Here is a 22,245-nt window from a genome sequence, read left to right on the forward strand (position 1 = left end):
TACACAGTGCCGAGCACCGGCCTGGCACAAAGCTGGCGCAGAACAGATGCTTATCAAACAAGGGAATAAATGGATGATGCGGTGGGGAACCTACCAGCCAGCACTTCCATCCCCTCAATATGTGTCTGATCCAGACCAGCCCGGGAGTATCAAGGGTGCCACAGACTCCTATGGGTAATCAAGCCCACTCCTTCTGCTTCCTGCGCAACCACATCTTGGGAAAACCAACCCTTTATACCACAGACTGGAGCAAACCAGCCTCTGCTCTTCCGTGGCAGAGATATCCAGAAAGAGATAAAAGACACGAAATGGCCCCGGCTGGTATTCATCAAAGGTCATCAGTTTCAGAGCAAAGAATGAGAGATGTGTCCATCCGTTAAGGAAGAGCTCAATGTCAGATCAAACAAAGAGCAACTCAAACTGGCCAAAACAGTTAGGATATTTATAATTTCATATAATGAAAGTCCAGTGACTCGGGTAAGCTCCAAGCATGCAGCAATGCAGTCAGTCCAATAATATCTTCAAGGACTCAGGTACTTTACCACTCTCCAGTCCGCCGTCCTCGCCATCACTGACATCCGAAGGTTGGTTTCCTTCTTGGTCATAAGGTAAAGGACAGTAACAGCCAATAGCAAGATGGCTGCTTCTGCGTTTAAATCCAGCAGAGAAAGAGAAATCTCTTCCCTCACCATCAAATGGAAGTCTCTCCCTTCGTTCTGATTGTGCCAACCTGGGGCCTATGCTGCCTGCCTTAAAACCAACAACAATCTGTGGAAGAATGCCAAGAACTCACTGGATTATGCAGACCATCTGGGGTTAGATGGATGCACTGGGAAAGACTGATGGCAGGAGGAGAAGGTGGTGACCGAGGATAAGACAGTTGGATGGCATCAATGACTCAATGGACATTGAGGAAACTCTGGGAGCCAGTGAAGGACAGGAAAGCCTAGCATGCTGCAGTCCATGGGGTCTCAAAAAGTCAGATATGACTGAGGGACTGAACAACAATGAGGGACCCAAAACAGGCTCTGGAGAACAAAATCTCCAACAAGGATAGAAAAGAAAGAGGATACTCATTGCCACATTAACGCAATTACTGTATTTTTTTCTTTCTGTTTGCAAAGGTTCCTGAAGACGTCACATGGAAATACTCCCTATTCCTTTTGAATGTGTGGTTGTATTTCTTCTTGCTGACGTTAGCTTCTCTTCGAGTTAATCATCTTCTTCTGCAGACATGCTTATGTTGAGTCAGCATTTAATATTTAGAGACTTACTGCTTACAGCAGCTATAGAAAACTGCTTCATTCAACCCTTCACAGAGGCAATACAAATGATATCAAGAATGTAAGCCAAATGACTTCATTATTCTTTTTTATGTATGCAGATCTTTGATAATATCATAAAGTGGAAGTTTCCATCACTCCACATCGGCAAAAACATCACATCCTAGTGATGCAACAAAGGCTGGAGGGAGGGAAAAAGAGGCTGTCACAGTTAGCAACGCTGTGAATCTGTCCTGCTTCCCAAAGTGTCACATTTGTGTGTTCTGGAAAAGGAGTTTAAAAGCCAACTAGTTTTCAGAAAGAAAAAAAAAAAAAAAGGTATGCTAATGTCCATTTTATTCCAGTGCAGATAACTTGTCAAGTTATCCTAAATTCATCTTTGCAGGGTTTATCTAAGTATACTGAGGTGTCCAAAAATTCCCTGGTTGAAATTCTAATCTAGTACACAGGCTCTTTAACTTCTAAACTCTTTGCGTGAGCTCTTTGCCCCCAGCACACAAGGACATGGAACCACCACTGAAACGGCTGAGCTGTCATTTTATTCTGAGGGGCCAACACTTAAAGAAGAAAGACTGCACATATGCTTTAGAAATAAACAACATTTGATGTGTCAGAAGGCCTTTGGGTCTTGTTGTCATGTATAATCAAATATCATAAGAGCTGCAGAGGGATTTAGTGACTGTGTATGTCAAATGACTTGTCAGAATTCTCACAGCTGTCACACAGACATGTCCTCAAACATTTATTGACCAGTATGCCTCTGAAAGTCTTTGGGTGAAGCTGATTCTGATTCCACGGGTGGGGAGTTTGGGATACAGTTCAGAGACTGCACAGTTGATTCTTGGTGGGCTCCCTCACTTGTGTGCTGTTCTCTACCCCAGTAGGCTTATAGCTCTCTAGCGCTACAATCTCCCACTCTCTCCCAATGCCTCATGTTCCAAAGCCACTGTTAAGCAGTGCTCCATTCTTTCCCGTGACTAACTCAGCTCTTAAGAGGGAAGCAATCTAACTGATTAATTGAAATAATAACTGATTATAAAAAACACTGGCAAGCAGAGCCCTAATCTCATATGTGTTTGCATCTCTTAACCACACTTAGAACTGCTTTCCTTGAAGGGGCTTCCCAAGTGGCTCTAGTGGTAAAGAACCTGCCTGCCAATGCAGGTTAAATGTAAGACACACCAGTTTGATCCCTGGGTCGGGAAGATCCCCTGTGGAAGGAAATGTTAATCCACTCCAGTATTCTTACTTGGAGAATCCCATGGATAGAGGATCCTGGCGGGCTACAGTTCATAGGGTTGCAGAGTCGGACACAACTGAAGTGACTTAGCATGGCATGCCCTTGAAGCCAACATGCAAAGGATATAAATCTAATCTTGCTTAATTTTCCCAAGGTGATGTATTTAAAGAAGAAATTTAACTGTAATTTCGAACTGCTATAAATTGTTTAGGAAAATACTTATGAACAGGAATAATATGTGTTCTCCCTTCGCCTCACTTGCTTTGAGCAGGAATTCTATCATAAAACTCTCCTACCTTTGCTTTCTCAAGACACCACAAGACCACACTATTAATTCATTACACAAGTATTATCAACATTATTATGCCCAAGGGCTACGCTGGAAGCTGGGCAAAAAGCACTAATCAAATGGATGACTTCCCTGGTGGTCCAGTGGTTAAGACTTCACCTTGCAATGCAAGGGGTGTGGGTTCGATCACTGGTAGGGAGCTAAGACCCCACATGCCTCAAGGCCAAGCAAACGAACAAAAAAACATAAAACTAAAGCAATATTGTAACAAATTCAATAAAGACTTTTAAAATGGTCCACATAAAGAAACAGCTTTAAAAAAAACAGACATGGTCTTCTTAGTAATCAGTTTCTTTCTTCCCTATTTTTTCCTGGGATTTTTACCTGCCAGTGATGATGATGGTGATGATGGCTGATATTAATACTGATGCTAATAATAACAATACAACTTTGAGTAGAACTCTCTATACGTCAGATGCTATTCTAAGTGATAGATACAGTCTTTTAGTCCTCACAACAACCTAGAAAAAGAGAAGAAATTGTTTCTAAGATCAGAACACTCAGGTGATACAGTAGGTAGTCTGCTGCTGCTGCTGCTAAGTCGCTTCAGTCGTGTCCGATTCTATGCGACCCCATAGACAGTAGCCCACCAGGTTCCCCCATCCCTGGGATTCTCCAGGCAAGAACACTGGAGTGGGTGCCATGTCCTTCTCCAATGCATGAAAGTGAAAAGCGAAAGTGAAGTCGCTCAGTCGTGTCCAACTCCTAGCGACCCCATAGACTGCAGCTCACCAGGCTCCTCCATCCATGGGATTTTCCAGGCAAGAGTACTGGAGTAGGAGCCCTGTTCTTAACCACTGCTGCCTATAATGAGTTTGAAATTACTTCTATTAGCATTCCTATAACTGGTGATCCCACAAGAAATTTCTTGGCAGAAAGAATTGAAAACTTTGAGGAAAGAGAGTTGACAGAAATGTGAATTGAGTTGTAAAGTATAACTAGAACCTATGTAGCATAGCTAGTGTTTTCCTAACTCTGTCACCATTCAAATTACCCTTCTATACTTTTTCTATACTCCCTACCTTTCCACAGATCAATTTAAAAAAAACTAAAACTAAAATTGATTGAGTACCAACTCTATGCCAGGCACTATGGCACACATTATTTGAGAAAATAAAATCAGAGGACATCAATTTGCTGAAAATAACTTCTGTTTTGAAAGGTCCTCTAGCAGACCATTTGGCCCATCACTCAATGGGCTCAATATTTACTGAGCACTTACTTTATGCCAGGTTTTACGTAAGATGTTGAGTAAAGAACACCCTTCTGGTCCTACAACACATGGGGAGGGTTCAGACAAATAAATAACATAGAATATGAAACGACAGGAAATAGCCAGCACATGGAATGGGACACGCAACTCAGACTTGGGGGTTAAGGGTCCGATGTCAAGGTTTTCAGATGCATCGGTGCCTCTGTGTTTTGGGTGAAGAGTTACAATGTCTCACAGACTGAGCTTCTATATTAGTTCATCTTTGGACTATACTCTGAAGCATTCATAGCACTGCCGAGCAGCACCTGAAGATTGAGGATCAGGGCTCTAACACACCATTCACAGCCTTACTTTATTCATGGCTTAAGTTCAAAATATTTCCACAGAGAGCTTTAATAGTTCACCAAAATTGGTATTTTTGACATGGGATGAAGCAGTCAATTTTTTTTACTTTTTCTTACTTTGATTCATTCATGTGTCACATGCTGTCTGGGACTTTTTTCTTCATTTGTTCACTTGCTAGCATTTCCCTAAGAAGGGACAGGGATCGATACTTTATGCTTTATGAAGCTAATTACGTCAATGGTTAAAATAGCAGAGAATATTACAAATGCAAGGTTAGCTCTCCGAACGGCTCCCCCATTTCTTTCTGTATTTCACCTGAAAATGTCTTTGCTTCTCGTATTTTACTTCCCACCCCCCACCCCCACCATTTGGAAGAGCATGTGGTAAAGAATAGCAGACTGCAGAAAATTATTTTTTAGTAAAAGAGTACATTATAGGCTCTGACTCCTTTACCTGCTACTCCACGAATAACTAAAAAGGAAGAGGTTCCTAAATCCAATGAACTGCTTCTCGCTGTGACAAGGGGAAACAGGGAATGGTATTTGTCGTCGTACCTCAATTCACTAACACACTGCCCAGGCAGCTGCAGTCATGGCCCAGTAGTCCATCTGCAGACACTCCCATCTGCACTTTCATGTCTCTGACAAATTGATATCCAAAAGGAGCAGTCTGATATCCATTGCTATAAGTGCTTTGGATGGTGCTTTTCTTCTGTCATCTTCAAAGGATACTCTCAGGTTGCAATGCACTTTGGGGCTAAGCAGATAATAATTATGGTCTCTTCACACTGGATGCAGATGTGTCCACTTATCAGCATTAGAGTTGTATATGATCAGTTTTCTAAAACCAGTGCAAGAAGCACCTTATACTATACTACCACTCCAGTACTCTTGCCTGGAAAATCCCATGGACGGAGGAGCCTGGTAGGCTGCAGTCCATGGGGTCGCTGGGAGTCAGACACGACTGAGCGACTTCACTTTCACTTTTCACTTTCATGCATTGGAGAAGGAAATGGCAACCCGCTCCAGTGTTCTTGCCTGGAGAATCCCAGGGACGGGGGAGCCTGGTGGGCTGCCGTCTCTGGGGTCGCACAGAGTCAGGCACGACTGAAGGGACTTAGCAGCAGCAGCAGCAGCTATACTTCTACTATACTATACTAGCACTACTATACTTCTTCAGGCTTGCACTGGGGAAGGTCAATCCAAAGTACAGGGACCCCATTAGCAGCAGGAAATAGATAGGAAGCATTGAGGAAAAGAAGAACTTAAAAAAAAAAAAAAAACCAAGAAAAAAAAATTAAATCAAGTCACCAGACTCGTCACCACTTGGAACTGAAGTGTTGTAATAAAACCATATGTGGCTCGGGGAAAGGAGGGGAGGGGGAGACAGAAGCTTTCTGTGCTGACTTGTTCCACAGTTGTATTCACACATTCAGATATAGCTAGCTCATAGGTAATTCCACACTGAATATTTTTGTTTTCTTAAGTGATACCAATTCAGTGTGGTTCCTAAATAAAAAGCCAACACATTAAAAATAAACCATTCTCCTTGAACCAACTCTGAGACAAAAAAAAAAAAAGCATGGTAAGGAAAGTTGACGGCTATCTTCAAGAAGGAAAAAAACTATTCCAAATGGAAAATTATTCTTTATCAATTTGTGTGTGTGTGTGTCAGAGAGAAACAGAGAAAGGTGGAAAGAGACAGACAAATGAATAGACAAAGATTCATTACAAATAATATCAAATATACATTATTTGGTGCTCAGTTGCTCAGTCATGTCTGATTCTTTGCAACCCATGGACTGTAGCCTGCCAGGCTCCTCTGTCCATGGGATTTTCCCAGGCAAGAGTACTGGAGCGGGCTGCCATTTCCTCCTCTAGGGGATCTTACCAACCCAGGGATCAAACCCATGTATTCTGCATTGGCAAGTGGATTCTTTACCACTGAGCCACCTGGGGATCCCACATTATTTGGGAAATAATATATATATACATACATAATAGATGGGGATTCTCACATGGCACTAGTGGTAAAAAACAAAACAAAACAAAACTGCCTGCCAATGCAGGAGACATAAAGAAAGTCAGGCTTCAATGGCTGGGTCAGAAAGATCCCCTGGAGGAGGACACAGCAACCCACTCCAGTATTCTTACCTGGAGACTCCCATGGACAAGGAGCCTGGCAGGCTACAGTCCAAGGGATCGCAAAGAGTTGGACGTGACTGAAGCAACTTAACACAAACACACACACATATATAAATAGATATTATATTTAAGTATTTACATATTCCCAGAAAGATTCAGAAATGAAAAGTGAGAGATAAAAGAGAAGGTCAAGGCACCATGGACTGAAGGCTTCATTTGTTGATCTTCTCTGGGAACTCATCTTCCAGAAACAGGAGCAAACCTAGGTGTGCTTTGGCTACCCGATCTCTCCATCAGTAGATGGGTCAGTACAAGTAAACACACGATCTTTGTAAATACTATGTCCTCCTATGCAAACTCAGCTTTAGGACAAGGTCCCTGATCCTACTCCTGACCCTTCCCCACTGGCCATCACTGAATGGAATAAGCAGAATGTGAAATTCATCCCAGCACTCACTGGCTGATGGTAGTTTGGATTTTCTTAGGTTGTGTGGTGTTTCAGACTTATTCCATAACTAGATGAAAACTGACCTGCACTATTTTCAAGGACAGATCACCACCTTCTAGACTGGCCTGAACGTTGCCACTCATCAAGCCTGGCAGCACTGGAGGGACAACAGTTCATTCTGTGATGCTGTAAAGGTCGTTCCTGGCTTCCCTGGTGGCTCAGATGATAAAGAATCCACCTGTAATGCAGTTCGATCTCTAGGTCAGCAAGATCCTCTGGAGAAGGGAATGGCAACCCACTCCAGTATTCTTGCCTGGAGAATCCCCACAGACAGAGGAGCTTGGCAGGTTACAGTCCATTGGGTTGCAAAGAGTCAGACATGGCTGAGCGACTAACACAAAGGTCTTTCCTCATTTTCTGACTCCACACACCCTTCAAGACAGTGCTCCCTCTTCCCATCCTCCACCCTCCCCACTTACGCGTCCCCCACCCCCAGCCTCCCTGCTTTCAATCCCTCACCTCACCCTGGGACCTTCCGCAGCCCCTCAGCACCCAGTCCCTTGGGAGCCGCGTGGAAGGCTATCTCTGGAGGAAAGGGCCCCTGTGTGAGGGCAGTGTTTCTCCTGCCTGCGGCAGGATCCATATAAGGACAGAGCCTCCAGCCATCCGCGTGTCACAAAGAGCTCCTCTGATCTGCGGGCATCTGGGCTTCCCCTCATTAGCACATTAAAGCTGCTCTGTCCCTTCCCTCTGAGCCGCTCTGTCCGTCCCACTGCCGAGCTCTATGGAGCCTTTTAGGCGCACGCTCATTGTGAAATCTCCCTGGTTCAAGAGGCACTAACCCTTTCCTGAAGCCTGTCAAGACTCTCCTTAACAAACACAGGTACCTCCGAAGGAACCACCACTCTGAGAGGCGCGATCAGATGTCAGGACAGATGCCTTCTGCCAAGTCAGTCTTCCCCTAGAAGAACTTTTCTTAAAATAAAGCCAAAAGTGTTTTAAATCTATCTAGCTTTCAAAAAAAAGGAATACATTGAAGTAAACAGATTTTGCCTCATTCATGGATGGGCAGGTTCTACTTCAGACTCTCGACCAGGCTCGGGAGGAAAAACTCCGGAGCCAGCAGCGCCTGTATCTCCAAGTCCTCCACGTGCGGGAGGGCGCCCATCAGCATTCATCCCAGGCTGGGACCACGTGAGGCCACGAGAAGCCAGGTTCCCCATCCAATTTTGTGACCAAGATAACAGATGCATAGCGCTTGGCAGCTTTCCCAGCCCTCTCCCAGATGTTATTTCATTTAAAACTTCCCCAAATGCAATGGGAAATGGAGGGCTGGGATGACTTTAACCAGTTTACAAATGAGAATTTTGAGGCCACCCCCCCTCCACCGGAAAAAAAAAAAAAAAAAAACACGAAGGTCAGTTCCCTGGGACAGAACATCTGACATTTCACATTCTGAAGGGGATGTCATCACTCCAGGGGCCCACAAAATCTCCAAGGGATGTTTAACCCCCTCTTCTCTCTCTCTCACACCCCACTCCCAAATATAAACGAGCCCCCAATCTTCCCCAGCTCCCCTAAATATGCCCTGCACTAATACCCTGACTTCTTCATAGCTGCATGTCACCAGGGCCCAGGCATCTGTCCTGCTGTCTGATCGCGCCTCTCAGAGTGATGGTTCCTCCGGAGGTACCTGTGTTTGTTTCCGAGTTAACCCTTTCCAAGACACACTCTAAACATCAATAGGTTCTTCCCATCCATCACACTCCTCACCCCTTCCCCACCACAGATGTTAAATACGCACATAAAGCCTTAGATCCTACTCTGCGTCTCTTCTATGTCTCCTTTCTGACTCTCCGAAATGACTGCTTCCCACTTGCCTCTGTACAAACGCCCTATACCCTTCCTCACCATCCAGCACCTTCAGTCTGAATTGATACGGTGAGCTTGGAGTTCACAGAAAAAGAAAAGCCTCCATAGAGAGCCCATGGAAATTTGCTGTATGACTCAGGAAACCCAAACTGGGGCGCTGTAACAACCTAGAGGGCTGGGAAAGGATGGGAGGTGGAAGGGAGGTTCAAGAGGGAGGAGACATAGGTACACCTATGGCTAATTCATGCTGATGGATGGCAGAAATCAAACCAGCATTGACAACCAATTATCCTTCAAATAAAAATAAACTAATTAATTAAAACAACAACAAAGAAAAGCCACAAGACAGGAATCAGCTTTTATTCTCACCACCAAATCCACCCAAATATCTTCACTGACACCCATGCTCTCCCTCTCCTCTCTTGGACCACGGAGTGTCCTGGCTTCTCCAAGCCTACCCCTGCCCCGCACCTTGGCTCCTACCATCTCAGTCCTCCCAAGCCTTCCTCCTTCCTCCATCCCCCTCCTTCCTCCATGTTTCCCTCTCCACTGTATCATATCATCAGCACACAGACCTTTTGCATGATGTCTGCTATGAATAGACTCTTCATTTACTCGGCTCCTAGTCAGAGCAGAGCTCCTCAAAAGTTCTGTTTAGAAACCTCCACCTCACAATCCCTCCCCAAACCATGCCATCCAGACTTCCATTGGCACCACCAGCTGACGCTGTGCTTGTCTGGCCCCCGAGGTTCTCTCTGTTCCTACTCTGTGCCCCTCGGAGCCTGCAGCAGAGCCACACCAGTGGTCCTGTCACTCCTGCTGAGGCCCCGTGTAACCCTGACCCTCCTTTCTGACACTCAGACCTAGAACCTGCTCTCTTTAACTTCAGAGTCCCTGAAAAGTAGCACTGTCCACTTGTAGCCTATTTCACAGAATTGGGGTGCTGCGCTGTACCCCTTCTCATCTTTAAATAGTTTCCCCATTCCAGGGGGTCCCTTTTAGGTGATTGGGTGGAGTCCTTGATACTTGATGCAACTATTCTCAGACCCAACCTGCTGCCTCCTCCTCACCAACTGGGATACACAGATTTCCAGGGCCATGACAAGCATCACCCTAAGATGCTATCCTGCCCCACGATCAGACGTACTTCCAGAATCCAGACTCGATGTTGCTCCCTCTTGGAAACTGGGCTGGAACCAGTGCTTCTCAAATGACCTACTACAGAATATCGGTTCCTTTTTTCAATTCACTGAAGACAATTCTTTTGGGAAGTGCAGTTCAAAAAATCGACTGGTAGAAAAATAAAATGGCAAAAATAAAAAAATGAAAATACATGACTCAGTATTTTAATATTAGAAGAAAAGACATAAAAGTAATCATCAAGCTGCTATAGATATTTCAAAATGCATACTCCTGATCTGTGTCCTCATTTGGTTACACAGATTACACAGTCTGGTTACATAGTCTGTGAATCAGCACAGGTCCACAGACCACACTCTGAGTAGCTGGCTGTGGCCCTCACGCTGATTCTCTAGTTCAGGGTAACACTAGGTCTCTTCTGCCCTAGTGAGCAGATGCTTTCCTTGTAGCAACTTTATAACCTTTCAACAAACAAGTATTAAACACTCACTATGTTGCAGGCACTGTTGAGTACTTTCGCAAGAATAATCTGATCTAATTTTCCTCTCTGAAGTGTGACCCTGGTCCACACTTCAAATCACAGCACTTCTGTCTCCATCCCATTTAGACTGCTATCTCCACTTCTCCAAATGGCTACAGTAGACACCTAACTGATCCCCCAACCCTAGCCCATCCCCTGTCCCTCTATCCTACAGATTTTACCCAGAATATCATATTCAGGCGAATATCATATTCAGGCACATATTGGATTAAGTCCTTTCTCTATTCAAGAATCGAGAAAATGAAGGCTAACTCCTATAGAAGTGTATAAAGATTTCCATTGTCTGACTCCATCCTACAATTCTAGACTTACTTTACTGCCTTTTTACCTATACATAATATTGTCAAACTGAACACTTAATCCTCCTCCAACCTCTTTACTCTCTATTTGGTTCATCCTTTCTATCAACTCCCTTCTTGCACAAGTTCCTATCTTACCCATCTGCTATGATCAAATGTTTCCTCCTCCTCCTAAGTCCTCCTAAGTCGCTTCAGTCATGTCCGACTCTGTGTGACCCCATAGACAGCAGCCCACCAGGCTCCCCCGTCCCTGGGATTCTCTAGGCAAGAACACCGGAGTGGGTTGCCATTTCCCTCTCCAATGCATGAAAGTGAAAAGTGAAAGTGAAGTCACTCAGTCATGTCCGACTCCCAGCGACCCCATGGACTGCAGCCTACCAGGCTCCCCCGTCCATGGGATTTTCCAGGCAAGAGTACTGGAGTGGGGTGCCATTGCCTTCTGTTCCCCCAAAATTTAGGTGTTAAAGCTCAACTCCCTGGTATGATGGTATTTGGAGGTGGAACCTTCAGGAGGTAATCAGATTTAGATGAGGTCACGAGGGTGAAGTCCCCATGATGAAATTAGCATCCTTATAAGAGAAAGGATCTCTCTCTCCTTTTCTCTCTCTCTCCCCCTCCACCATATGTGGATACAAGAAGACAGCTGTCTGCAAGTCAAGAAGGCCCTCACCAGACACACAATATGCCAGCACTTTGATCTCAGACATTTCAGCCTCCAAGAACTGTAAGAAATAAACGTCTGTGTTTAAACTACCCAGTCTATGATATTTTGTTATATCCCCCCAACCTTAGACACCATCTTTCCATGCCAAGACAAATGTCAAGCCTGAAGCCTCCTGCACTGTCTCCAGCCTACTCTCTCCTTTCTCTGTAGTCTTGTAAAAGCACTTAGTTGCATGACCATAAAGATTGGTTTCCATATCTATAAAAAAGATGATTTTGAGAATAACATGTAAAATTTCATAATATAAAATGTATGCTTTATAATGTAAAAATTTAAGAACTTGAGCCACTATCTACATGCTCATTAACACTCTCATAGATTACACCAAATTCTATAGTAAAGCAATCTAGTACTTCCAACTCATCCTCATGTTTTTGTCATATTTTACCTTTCTCTTACCTTACAATGCACGAACATGTGCCCAAGCTCCCTCAAAGCTGTGTATGCACTGTCAGAATGTTATTATTTCTAGGAAACTCTATTTTCTTGTGTTATAATGGCAATGACCTGGATAGGTTTGCCCTGAAATGGCAGGATGAGATCCAAGTCTCTTCTCCTTTTCCTTCTAACACTTTGAAAGTAGATGAACATTAAGGCCTGTCTTTTTTTTTTTTTTTTCCTGTCTTTTTTTTCTCTTTTAAGTCGTAAGTGAAACAAATTTTATTGTATTCATCAAGAAAGATCTGCCTCTGACTCTTTGTATACTTCAAGTAATTTTATTATGGGTTCAGTCTCCCTTTTGAGTAGTCTTCCTACAGGAAAAACAGCTAAATTACGGGACTTTTGAAAAACAATCTCTGTTAGATCAGCTTGAAAAATCTAATTATTTTTAGAAAAGATGTATGTTGTCTTTATTTCTACTTTACTTGAATTGTCCACTTGATGGATAATATTGGAAGGGTAATAACAGAAACTAGAGCAATGCACTCAGGAGTCCACTTCAGTCCACACCTGTCTGGTTCATCACTGTGATCCAGCAGTACTCAATATATAGTAAGCATTTAATAGAGACTCATTAAATAAATGACTGACTGATTAAATGAATGAATGGATGGATGAGAAAAAAGAGAATGCAATGAAGCATTTGTTTACACAATGGATCAGAACCTTATACTAACTCTAAGCCAGGAATTATTAGGAATTGGAGCCCTACCACTCTTAAATCTGAATATAATTAGCATGATTTGGCTTTTAACCTCCTTTAAATGCATTTTCAGCTGTACTAATTTTCCTTAATTAATTTGTTTAAAATGGCAGGAATTGATGGTTCATAATATCAGAACTTGCAAAATGGTATGTAAGGTACTTTTTAATCATCACAGTTACAAAGGTAAATTTTCCTGAGATAGTGTTCAAAATTTAAATACAATAGAAAACAGTATTTTTAAAATTTTAGTAATAGTATATTTAAATCACGTTCATGTGGCCACTGATTGAGACATGTTATTTTTCAAAGAAAACATTTTCTAAGACACTGATTTTAGTGTTTCGCTTGCCATTTCCTGGGAAATTTCTTCTCAACTTTTGTGCATTCAGCTAGTACCTGTATAAAACAGAGTAAGTTCAATATGGATCACATACAGGACAACTTATTTCTATGATTCTAGCATCTAGACATTTGGAAGCATACAATTAAGCATTAAACATAAAAATTCAGATTACAGATTACAATCATTCACTCTCAACAGCAGTACCTATGCCAAGTTTCCCAGTTAGATTTTGAGGTCCTTCAAGCTAAGAATAATGTTTTGCTATGTATGTGTCCCCCGGAAAATGCCTCAACACACAGCAAGTGATTAAGGACAAATAAATGTACATATAATTAACAGAGTGAGAAGGCAATGAATGGAATGGAAGAAAATATTCGCAAATCATATATTTGATAATGGGTTAATGAATGACGCTAACGCTAAAACTCCAGTACTTTGGCCACCTCATGCGAAGAGTTGATGGAGAAGAGACTGGAAAAGACTCTGATGCTGGGAGGGATTGGGGGCAGGAGGAAAAGGGGACGACAGAGGATGAGATGGCTGGATGGCATCACCAATTCGATGGACGTGGGTTTGAGTGAACTCCAGGAGTTGGGAGGCCTGGCGTGCTGCGATTCATGGGGTCGCAAAGAGTCGGACATGACTGAGAGACTGAACTAACGAACTAACTAATATCCAGAATATATAAAGAAGTTCTACAACTCAACAGCAACAACAAAATCCAATTTAAAAATGAGCAAAGTACTTGAATAGACATTATGACAAACACAGACAGTGTGCTAAAAAGCAAAAATATCACTTGGCTGACAAAGGTCCATATAGTCCAGTAGTCATGTGTGGATGTGAGAGCTGAAGAAGGCAGAGCGTCAAAGAATTGATGCTTTTGAATTGTGATGCTGGAGAAGACCCTTGAGAGTCCCTTGGAAAGCAAGGAGCTCAAACTAGTCAATCTTAAAAGAAATCAGCCCCAATACTCTTTGGAAGGATTGATGCCGAAGGTGAAGATCTAATATTTTGTCCACCTGATGCGAACGGCTGACTCATTGGAGAAGACCTTGATGCTGAGTAAGACTGAAGGCAGACACAGAAGAGGGTGATGAAGAATGAGATGCTTGGATGGCATCATCAATTCAATGGACATGAACTTGGGCAAACTCTAGGACATAGTGAGGGACAGGGAAGCCTGGTGCGGGGCAGTCCATGGGGTCACAAAGAGTCGGACATGACTTGGCAACTGAACAACAACCTGAACAGATATTTCTTCAAAGATACACAAATAGCCAACAAGTTCATGAAAAGAAGCTCAACATCAGTGATTATTACGGAAAATCAAAACACAGTGAGGTATCACTTCACACCCATTAGGATGGCCACTATCAAAAACAAACACACACACAGTGTTGGCAGGATGTGCAGACACTGGAAAATGCAAAATGGTATGGAGGTTTCTCAAAATGTTAAGAAAATAAAAACAGAAATTTAGCAATTCAACTCCTGGGTATATAGCCTAAGTTCTTGCAAAAAGGATTTTGAGGAGACATTTGCACATTCATTTTCACAGCAGCTTTATTCACAACAGCCAAGAACAGAAGCAACCTAAATGTCCCTCAACAAGTGAATTTAAAAAGTGTGATATAGACAAATATAGAGATAGATACATAGACATTATTTAGCCTTAGGAAATCCTGCCTCTTGTGATAATGTGGATGAACCTTGAGACCATTATGCTAAATAAAATAAGCCAGTCACAAAATACAAACACTGCATGATTCCATTTATATGAGGTATCTATCAATAAAACAACCAAACTCTTAGAAACAGAAAGTAGAATGGCGGTTGCCAGGGTCAGTGGGGAAGGGAAAAGAGGAGCTATTGTTTAACAGATGCAGATTTTCAGTTTTGCAAGGAGAAAAAATTCTAGAGATCAGCTGCATAATAATACCCATCAGCTAGGACTGCTGTACTGTACACTTAAAAGTGGTTAAGATGGTCAATTTTATGTCAAGTGGTTTTGGCCCTTGACATAAATGAGTGTGTACTTATAGATGCTTAAGCCATAGTCAAGAAATACACCAAATAGTATGGGGTATTTTTCCAGGTGTTTATTGGAGTTTGACTTCCTAAGTATACATTTTTAGAAACATAATCAAGAATTAATGTGCTTGAACAAGGTACAGTGAATGCTCACTGGCCTGAACTCGAATGAGAAAGCTAAACTAAAACTTGGTGGTAGTACTTCTGCATGCTGCATGCTGCTTTTATGAGAAATGGCAATTAAATAAGCCATTAATTAAATAAAGCCACAATTAAGCCAAATAAGCTTTTGCATTAAGTAACTTAGAACTATATGGGCAGTCGAGTCAATTTGCTATATCATCTACATCTATAGCAGTGTACAGTAAAAACGGACATCTCTTATTATATTCCTGTGACACTGAAAGATCTTGAGTAAAAGGTCACAGAAAAATTACATGAAGATAGGTCCATTTCCTTCCACATTACTTCCTTGGAAATGCACCGTCTTCATCCAGGGTAAACCAAAATTCCTCTAATATGAACATTCATTTTTCAAGCTCTGTGCAAAAAAAAAAATACACTGATCCTTTATTTTTATAATATTGTCCTTTAGTTAAAAATAAATGTGTCCTTCAGACATCTTGTGTTTACTACTGATCTCAGAAATGTCTGTTTTTAATCACACCATCCTGTTCCACTTGGAATACTTTGTATCAATTATCCTCATTACTGGTTGGTCTTCCCCTTTCATTCTGCAGCTTGAGGAGGAACCTCTCTATCAATTTTTTAACAAAAACCATTTGATAAATAAGGATCACCTAAGAGATAATAGATGTCTTCATCAACTGTACTTAACAGGACAAGCATAACCCTGTTCTTGGCAGGCACTCCGTTGGTTCACCATGTTCTCTCCACTTTATTTAATAACCCGGAAAAGCTATATATACATACTGTTCCATCACATACGGTAACTCCCCACGTGGATGTCAATTCTATGTAGGCTTGCTAGCAACTCTTGCACGTATCCTTTAATGCTCTTCATAATTCAGAAAAGTTTCACATATTTGAAAATTAATGAAATATATCAAAATGTAACTTAGAAACCAGTTAAGTTAGTTTTAAATCAGATGAATGGATAACCCAGAGTCACACTCATGATTCCATTCTAATGATTAAACATCCCCACCACAAGACTCAAAAAGGCAGGAACCCCCTTGAGACAACCCAATTCATCTCTTATTGGAGAGAAAATGGGTCAAAACTGGAAAGTCATGGTGATTATTATTAAGATCTGAAAATAATATTCAAGTGGGGAAAGATAAAACCACACACATGCAAAACATAAAACAAGCCATCACTCATTTTTCACAAACATTTTATTAAGAAATAATTTTAGAGGAGAAAATCTTCAGATACTACATAGGTCAGTATCTACTCTTATGTTTCTAAGAAATCTACTAGTATCAACAGTTTCTGTGTGAGGGTCATCAATTGTTGCCCTTCAAGTACTTTCTTTTTTGTCATACCTTGCTTGCCTGTAGCAGGGTAATAAATGTTATTCCACAGTCAGGAAACAAGTGAAGAGGAGTTTGCCATAATTTTTTTCTTCTTTGAACCAAGATATTATTCTAAGTCTTTGGGAATTAAAGAAGTAACAATTATATCAGCATCTAAATCATTTGGTATTTTTTGCACTGACAGAAGCAATTTTTATTAGGACAGAGGAGAAGCACATGACATATCCCATTAATTGGTTTAAAAAAATTATCTAGCACGTCCTCTTTCACCAAAATCATGGATACTATTATATTCTACTCTAATGTTTCACAGGGAGTAGTCAACCAGTGGGGGCTTCCCTGGTGGCTCAGATGGTAAAGAATCCGCCTGCAATGGGGGATACCTGGGTTTGATCCCTGGCTTGGGAAATCCCCTGGAGGAGGGTATGGCAACCCACCCCAGTATTCTTGCCTGGAGAATTCCATGGACAGAGGAGCCTGGCGGGCTACAGTCCATGGGGTCACAAAGAGTCAGACATGACTCAGCAATTAAGCACAACACAGCACAGCAGTCAATCAGTAAAGCCACCCATTTGTCATATATGAAAGGTAACAATCCAAAAAAAAAAAAAGAAAGAAAGGTAACAATCCAACTCTACGAGCCTTTAATGAAAGGGGAAAAGGATTTGGAGCTACACTGTGAAGATAAAATGGTGCAGGACAATGCAAGGCAGATTGCATTAAGGTAACACTGCATTTTCCTTCTAAGATTCTTGAGAGCAAGTACCTTTAATTATTAATTGGTACTTCTCTCTTTACCTGTCCCTAGGTAGACAGGATATAGGTAACATATGTGTTTGCATTTCCTCCTCTGGGTTAGCAGGTAGCTATTATTACAGGCTGTGACCAGTGGCAGCCAGTTCACCAGGCTTGCGATGCTCACACTTTGACCTTCCTCATCCTAGAACATCATCCTCAGTCTCTCGGCACCACCTCTCTGGCCCAATGGGATGCTCAGAGAGAGTAACAGGGTGCAATGCCCCTCTCAGTCACTGAAGACACTCAACTGGCCAGCTCACAGCAATAGAACGCTGCCAGCAGTACATCTCCATGCCAGAAGTTAGAGGGATATTTTTCATATTGGCTCCAAGCTTCCAGATTTGCAACCTCACTTTCTGCTAGCAGCTAAGCTACTGCAGGCCAGGGTTAGATGAAAGGAAACAAAGTCCAGAAGACAATTAGTTGATAGGGCAAGACAAGTGAAGGAAATACAAATATTAAGGAAAGAAGAGGAGGAAAAGAAGAAGAAAAAGGAGGGGAAAGTGATCTTTAGCTTATAGAAAAATGAAAGGATACTTGTGATATGGCACCCTATGGGCCAGCCTTAAAGCCATTACTGGATTCGTCCAACACACCTCGAGGATTCAAACTAGAGGGGAGCCATACTGAAGTGCTGGCATAGAATCTCAAAAATTCCACTCCCCACTCCATGCTCTTTTATTTAGAGCTCAACCATTCAGCAGTTACAACTAGTGCTGTCTCCTGTTGCCATAACCATGGAGCAAAAATCAGGCCCATCAGCATGCTAATGAAATTAATCCACCAAGATTTTTATACCTATACTGATTTTTTTTTTTTTAGTCTCCTTACCAAAGGCACTCCTTCTCAAAAGAAACATTTTCTTATCCTTTAAGGATAAGGAAAGACCATTATTTAATGCCAAATAGTACACGGAAAATTTTGCAAAACTTTGAAAGACAACCAAATGTTTCAGTTGAAGTCTAGAGGCTATAATCCTAGGGTTCCATTCACAGATGTACGAGCCACGGAATGTCATGGACTCAACCTTTCAGTCTAAGTTCCTCCTCTATAAAACTCATGTCATAGATCACTGAAAGCTAATAAAACACATTTCCCCCACAATGTCCCATGACTTCAATTCACTTGCTTACGATGTTCCCACCACCCTCCCTTAGATAACAGAATTCTGCTGAACAACGAATTCATGTAAAGCTTTATACTTTCCCAAGTCTTTTCTTCTGTATTACCCCATCTATTTCTCAAAACTATGATAAGAGAGGTAAGACAAGTATAAAACACATTTTATAAGTGACGAAACCAGGGACCAAGATAAACAGCTCTGCCCCAAGCCACATGGCAAGTCAGCGGCAGAGGAATGATGACACACCAGGTCCCCTCAGGTCCTGCCTCAGTGATCTTGTTATTCTGGACTCTAAGATTCATGAAATACCATGAAATAACCTGCACAGAATCAATAATAACTTATAATCAAGCAAAGATAAATGAACTGTAGCACCAAGTTTTTTCCCCAGTTTGATGAGGGAAATTAATAATTAACATATTCTGCATAAAATTTTAAACATCCAATGCCAAGGCATTTATGATTCAAAAAAAAATCACAGATATTCATAAAGACTAGGAAGCCCGCCTAATATGTACTGAGCCAGCATCTTCTTGATTTATTCTGCTCATTATCTTTTAAATGCAGTATTTTGGAAGGTGTTATCCTAAGCTACCAATCAGAGGAAAGTAAAGACTTGAGTTTCTATCACCATCTCTTGTCTCATTTCAGAGTGAATTTCTTCTCCTTTGATAATAAATGGAAACACACAGAAGTGCCCACAAGCTAATCCCTAAGTCTTCACAAGGGATTCTTGAATGGTTTGGGATTTCATATAACTAAATTACACGATACTCGGAAAATACGGAGCTTTTTAGGTTTCTATTTCTGTACATATTTTGTGTTCCCCCCTAGCGCTTCCAGCCCCAAAGGACTCGAGGTGAATCCCTTGTGGGACTCTCAGCTACCCACAATAGCGCCCTACAAAAACCTGTATGAACAGAGCAACCTTCTGAGTTATTCCCAACAGATGCATGGGAAGGCACACAGGTACCCAAATAAAAAACATATAAAATCAGTCCTCTATTTGAATTTTAAGGGTCAGTTCTTCAATCGTGTCAAGTTACTTTAATAGAAAAACTCCCTTTCGCATCACAGCCGACTCAGGGGCGCCAGAGGGGCCCCATTTCACATCAACCCGGGTTCTCATCCTGAACGCCTCATCCTTGCTCCATCCACTGCGCAGATTCCAGCACTGGAGCCGGCCTCCAGCGTTCGCTTCCTCTGGCTTTGCAACACTCGGAGCCTCCTTCCTCACCCCTTTCCCGCAACATTTGTGCACTTTGCCTGGGTCTGACCCAGGCCTCTAATCTCCCCTTCCCCGCTCCGGGCCAGGAAGAGTCGGAGCAGCAACTGGAGCACTGGGCGGCAGAAGTGGGTCCCCTCGACCGCCCACGGGGGCTGCTGCCGCCGTGACCCCATCTCCCAGCGAGGGGGTGCGAGACCTCCCGGCGGACGCGAGGCCGGCGACTTCCACGCCATCCCCGCAGCCCCGCGCCTTCCCGGCCACCCCCGGCTCCTCTCTCTGCCCCGGAGCGCAAAGCTGGGGCCCGGGTGGCAAAGAGAATTGAGGCGACACGCGTGTGCGAGGGTGTGAGCGCGGACAACCGCAACCCGGCAGGCACAACCCCGCCTCTCCCCGAACTCCCGCCTCGGACCAGCCGGCGCCCGGGCGCTCCGCGGCTCCCCGCTCCGGGACAAAGCTGCCGCGCGGCCTCGCTGCCAGCGCCGGGCGCGTCGTCGTCCGCCCTCCCCCGTCTCCCCGCCGCGACTCCGTCCGTCCCAAAGGGCCTCGGGGCCGCCCGGGAGACGGAGGGGGTCCCCTGCCCGGCGCCCCCGCCGCCTCTCACCTGTTCAGCACTTTGCGGATCCTCTGGCGCACGCCGGCCCGGGAGGAGGCGGACAGGCTTCCGCCGCCGCTGCCCTCGGCCGGCAGGTTCTCGATGGTGGTCACCACATGGTTCGGCGGGGCCGGCGGCGGCGGCTGGTGCGGCTGCGGCTCGGGGGGGATCATCGCGGCGGAGGCGGCGGCGCGGCGGCGATCAGAACGCGGCCCGGCGCATCGCGCGCCGGCTCCGGACCCGGGAACGCGCGGAGGACCCGGCCGGGCGACCGCGGCCCGGGGAGGCGGTGCTGCCGGCCAACCAGCGAGGCGGGGGACGCCCCCGCGGCTACGGCCGCCGCCGCCGCCGCCGCCCAGCCCGCGGCTCACTCCTCTCCAGTCCTAGGGCGCGCACCCTCGCTCCGCCGCCGCCGCCGCCTCCCGCCCCGGTGCTTCCCCAGCTGCGTCCCCCAAGTCGCGGCACGCCCCGCGAAGTGGCCGTGGAGGGTGTCGCGCGGGGGCGCCGAGCGGCCGGTCAGCTCAGGAGATCCCCGCGGAGAGAGAGGATGGGGCTCCGGCCTCGCCTTTTCTCCTGGTGCCCAGGTCGGCTCGGGGCGAGCGGCGACAGTGGTGCTGGCGCCGCCTCAGCCGGTTCCCTGGCTCGCTCGGAAAGCTGCCGTCTGTGTCTCTCGGAGTGAGAGACTGCGAGTGAACCGGGAGAGCCGGGCGGGGGCGCAGCGGAGGCGGGGAAGAGGGGCCGGGCCGGGCACGCGCGCTCTGTTCTCGCCAGAGGGCGCTCCCGAGGTGCCTGGATGCCCCTGTGCTCCCGGTCCCCGTCCACCCGAGGCACCACCCGAGGCGCCGATTGTTGGGTTGTTTTTTTTTTTAATTATTATTTCGTTTGGGCTGGGAAGGGGAGGAGGAGCAGGGAGGGTGGGGAGCGGGTTCCCGGCCTGTGAGGTTAAGAATATATCCTCCTCTTTAGTTGGCGGGGAATCCCCGCTCCTGCCGAGAAGCCCCAGAAACTAGCACCACCTTCCCGGGACAGCGACAGGATGCTGAGAAGCATGCCGCCCAGATTACAAACCCAAACTCGAGTGGATATCCTAAACAATACACCTACAGTCACCATAATGGGCCTGGAGGAGAAACAACGTCTTACGATCATTCTGGGAACTGGAAAAAAGCCTAGCGGACCAACTCAGCGTCTCGGTTTCATAGCGTCGTGAGAGAAATGTAGGCGGATTTGAGTTCCCTTCGTGCCTCTGAAGCTTATTAGCAGAGACTCCCTAAGCCATTTACTTGAATTCTGAGACACAGACTCCTTCGGGCAACGAGGCTACTTTGTGTCTCTCTCCCCGTGGAGCTGTAAGAGTTAAATGAGGGGAACCACCGAGCAGGGGACCCTGACAACTTCTTTGGTGGTGGGTTGTGGTGCTCTACCTTGGATCGCCACTCTCCAAGGGAGAACCCGAGTACTGGCTCAGAAATCTTACATCTGCATACCATATTGCCTCCAAAGGAAACTGATTCACTGTCCCAAGCATCTCTTAGACCTCTTTATCCAAATCCCAGTTAATAGTGGACTCCTTAAGAAAGAGAAATTTTTCACATTTTACTTTATCTAGATTCCCTGGATAGAGATTCTACAGTGAAAAAATGACACACATTAATTTTTTTTTTTCCATTTCATGCAGTATTTGGAATTATTGGCCCTAGATAGACCCAGGTTCGATCCTTGGGTTAGGAAGATCCCCTGGAGAAGGGAATGTCTACCCAATCCGGTATTCTTGCCTAGAGAATCCCATGGAGAGAGGAACCTGGCAGGCTACAGTCTATGGGGTTGCAGAGTGGGACAGGACTGAGCAACTAACACTCACTTTTCATATCTATGGAGACATA

The 22,245-nt window shown here is 44.5% G+C and overlaps 1 protein-coding gene across 1 annotated transcript in view; it reads right to left on the minus strand.

Annotated features, from left to right (window-relative positions):
- The window catches only part of SLC35F1 (solute carrier family 35 member F1), a 423,236-nt gene extending 402,043 nt beyond the window's left edge, over positions 1-21,193 (minus strand). The window contains exon 1 of the mRNA XM_015472798.3: positions 20,372-21,193. Coding sequence (XP_015328284.2) covers positions 20,372-20,535 — 164 coding nt within the window. The 5' untranslated portion in view covers positions 20,536-21,193. The remainder of the gene's footprint in view (positions 1-20,371) is intronic.
- Between the last annotated feature and the right edge of the window lie 1,052 nt (positions 21,194-22,245).

Source organism: Bos taurus, chromosome 9 (assembly GCF_002263795.3).
Source record: "Bos taurus isolate L1 Dominette 01449 registration number 42190680 breed Hereford chromosome 9, ARS-UCD2.0, whole genome shotgun sequence".
Classification (NCBI taxonomy): Eukaryota; Metazoa; Chordata; class Mammalia; order Artiodactyla; family Bovidae; genus Bos; species Bos taurus.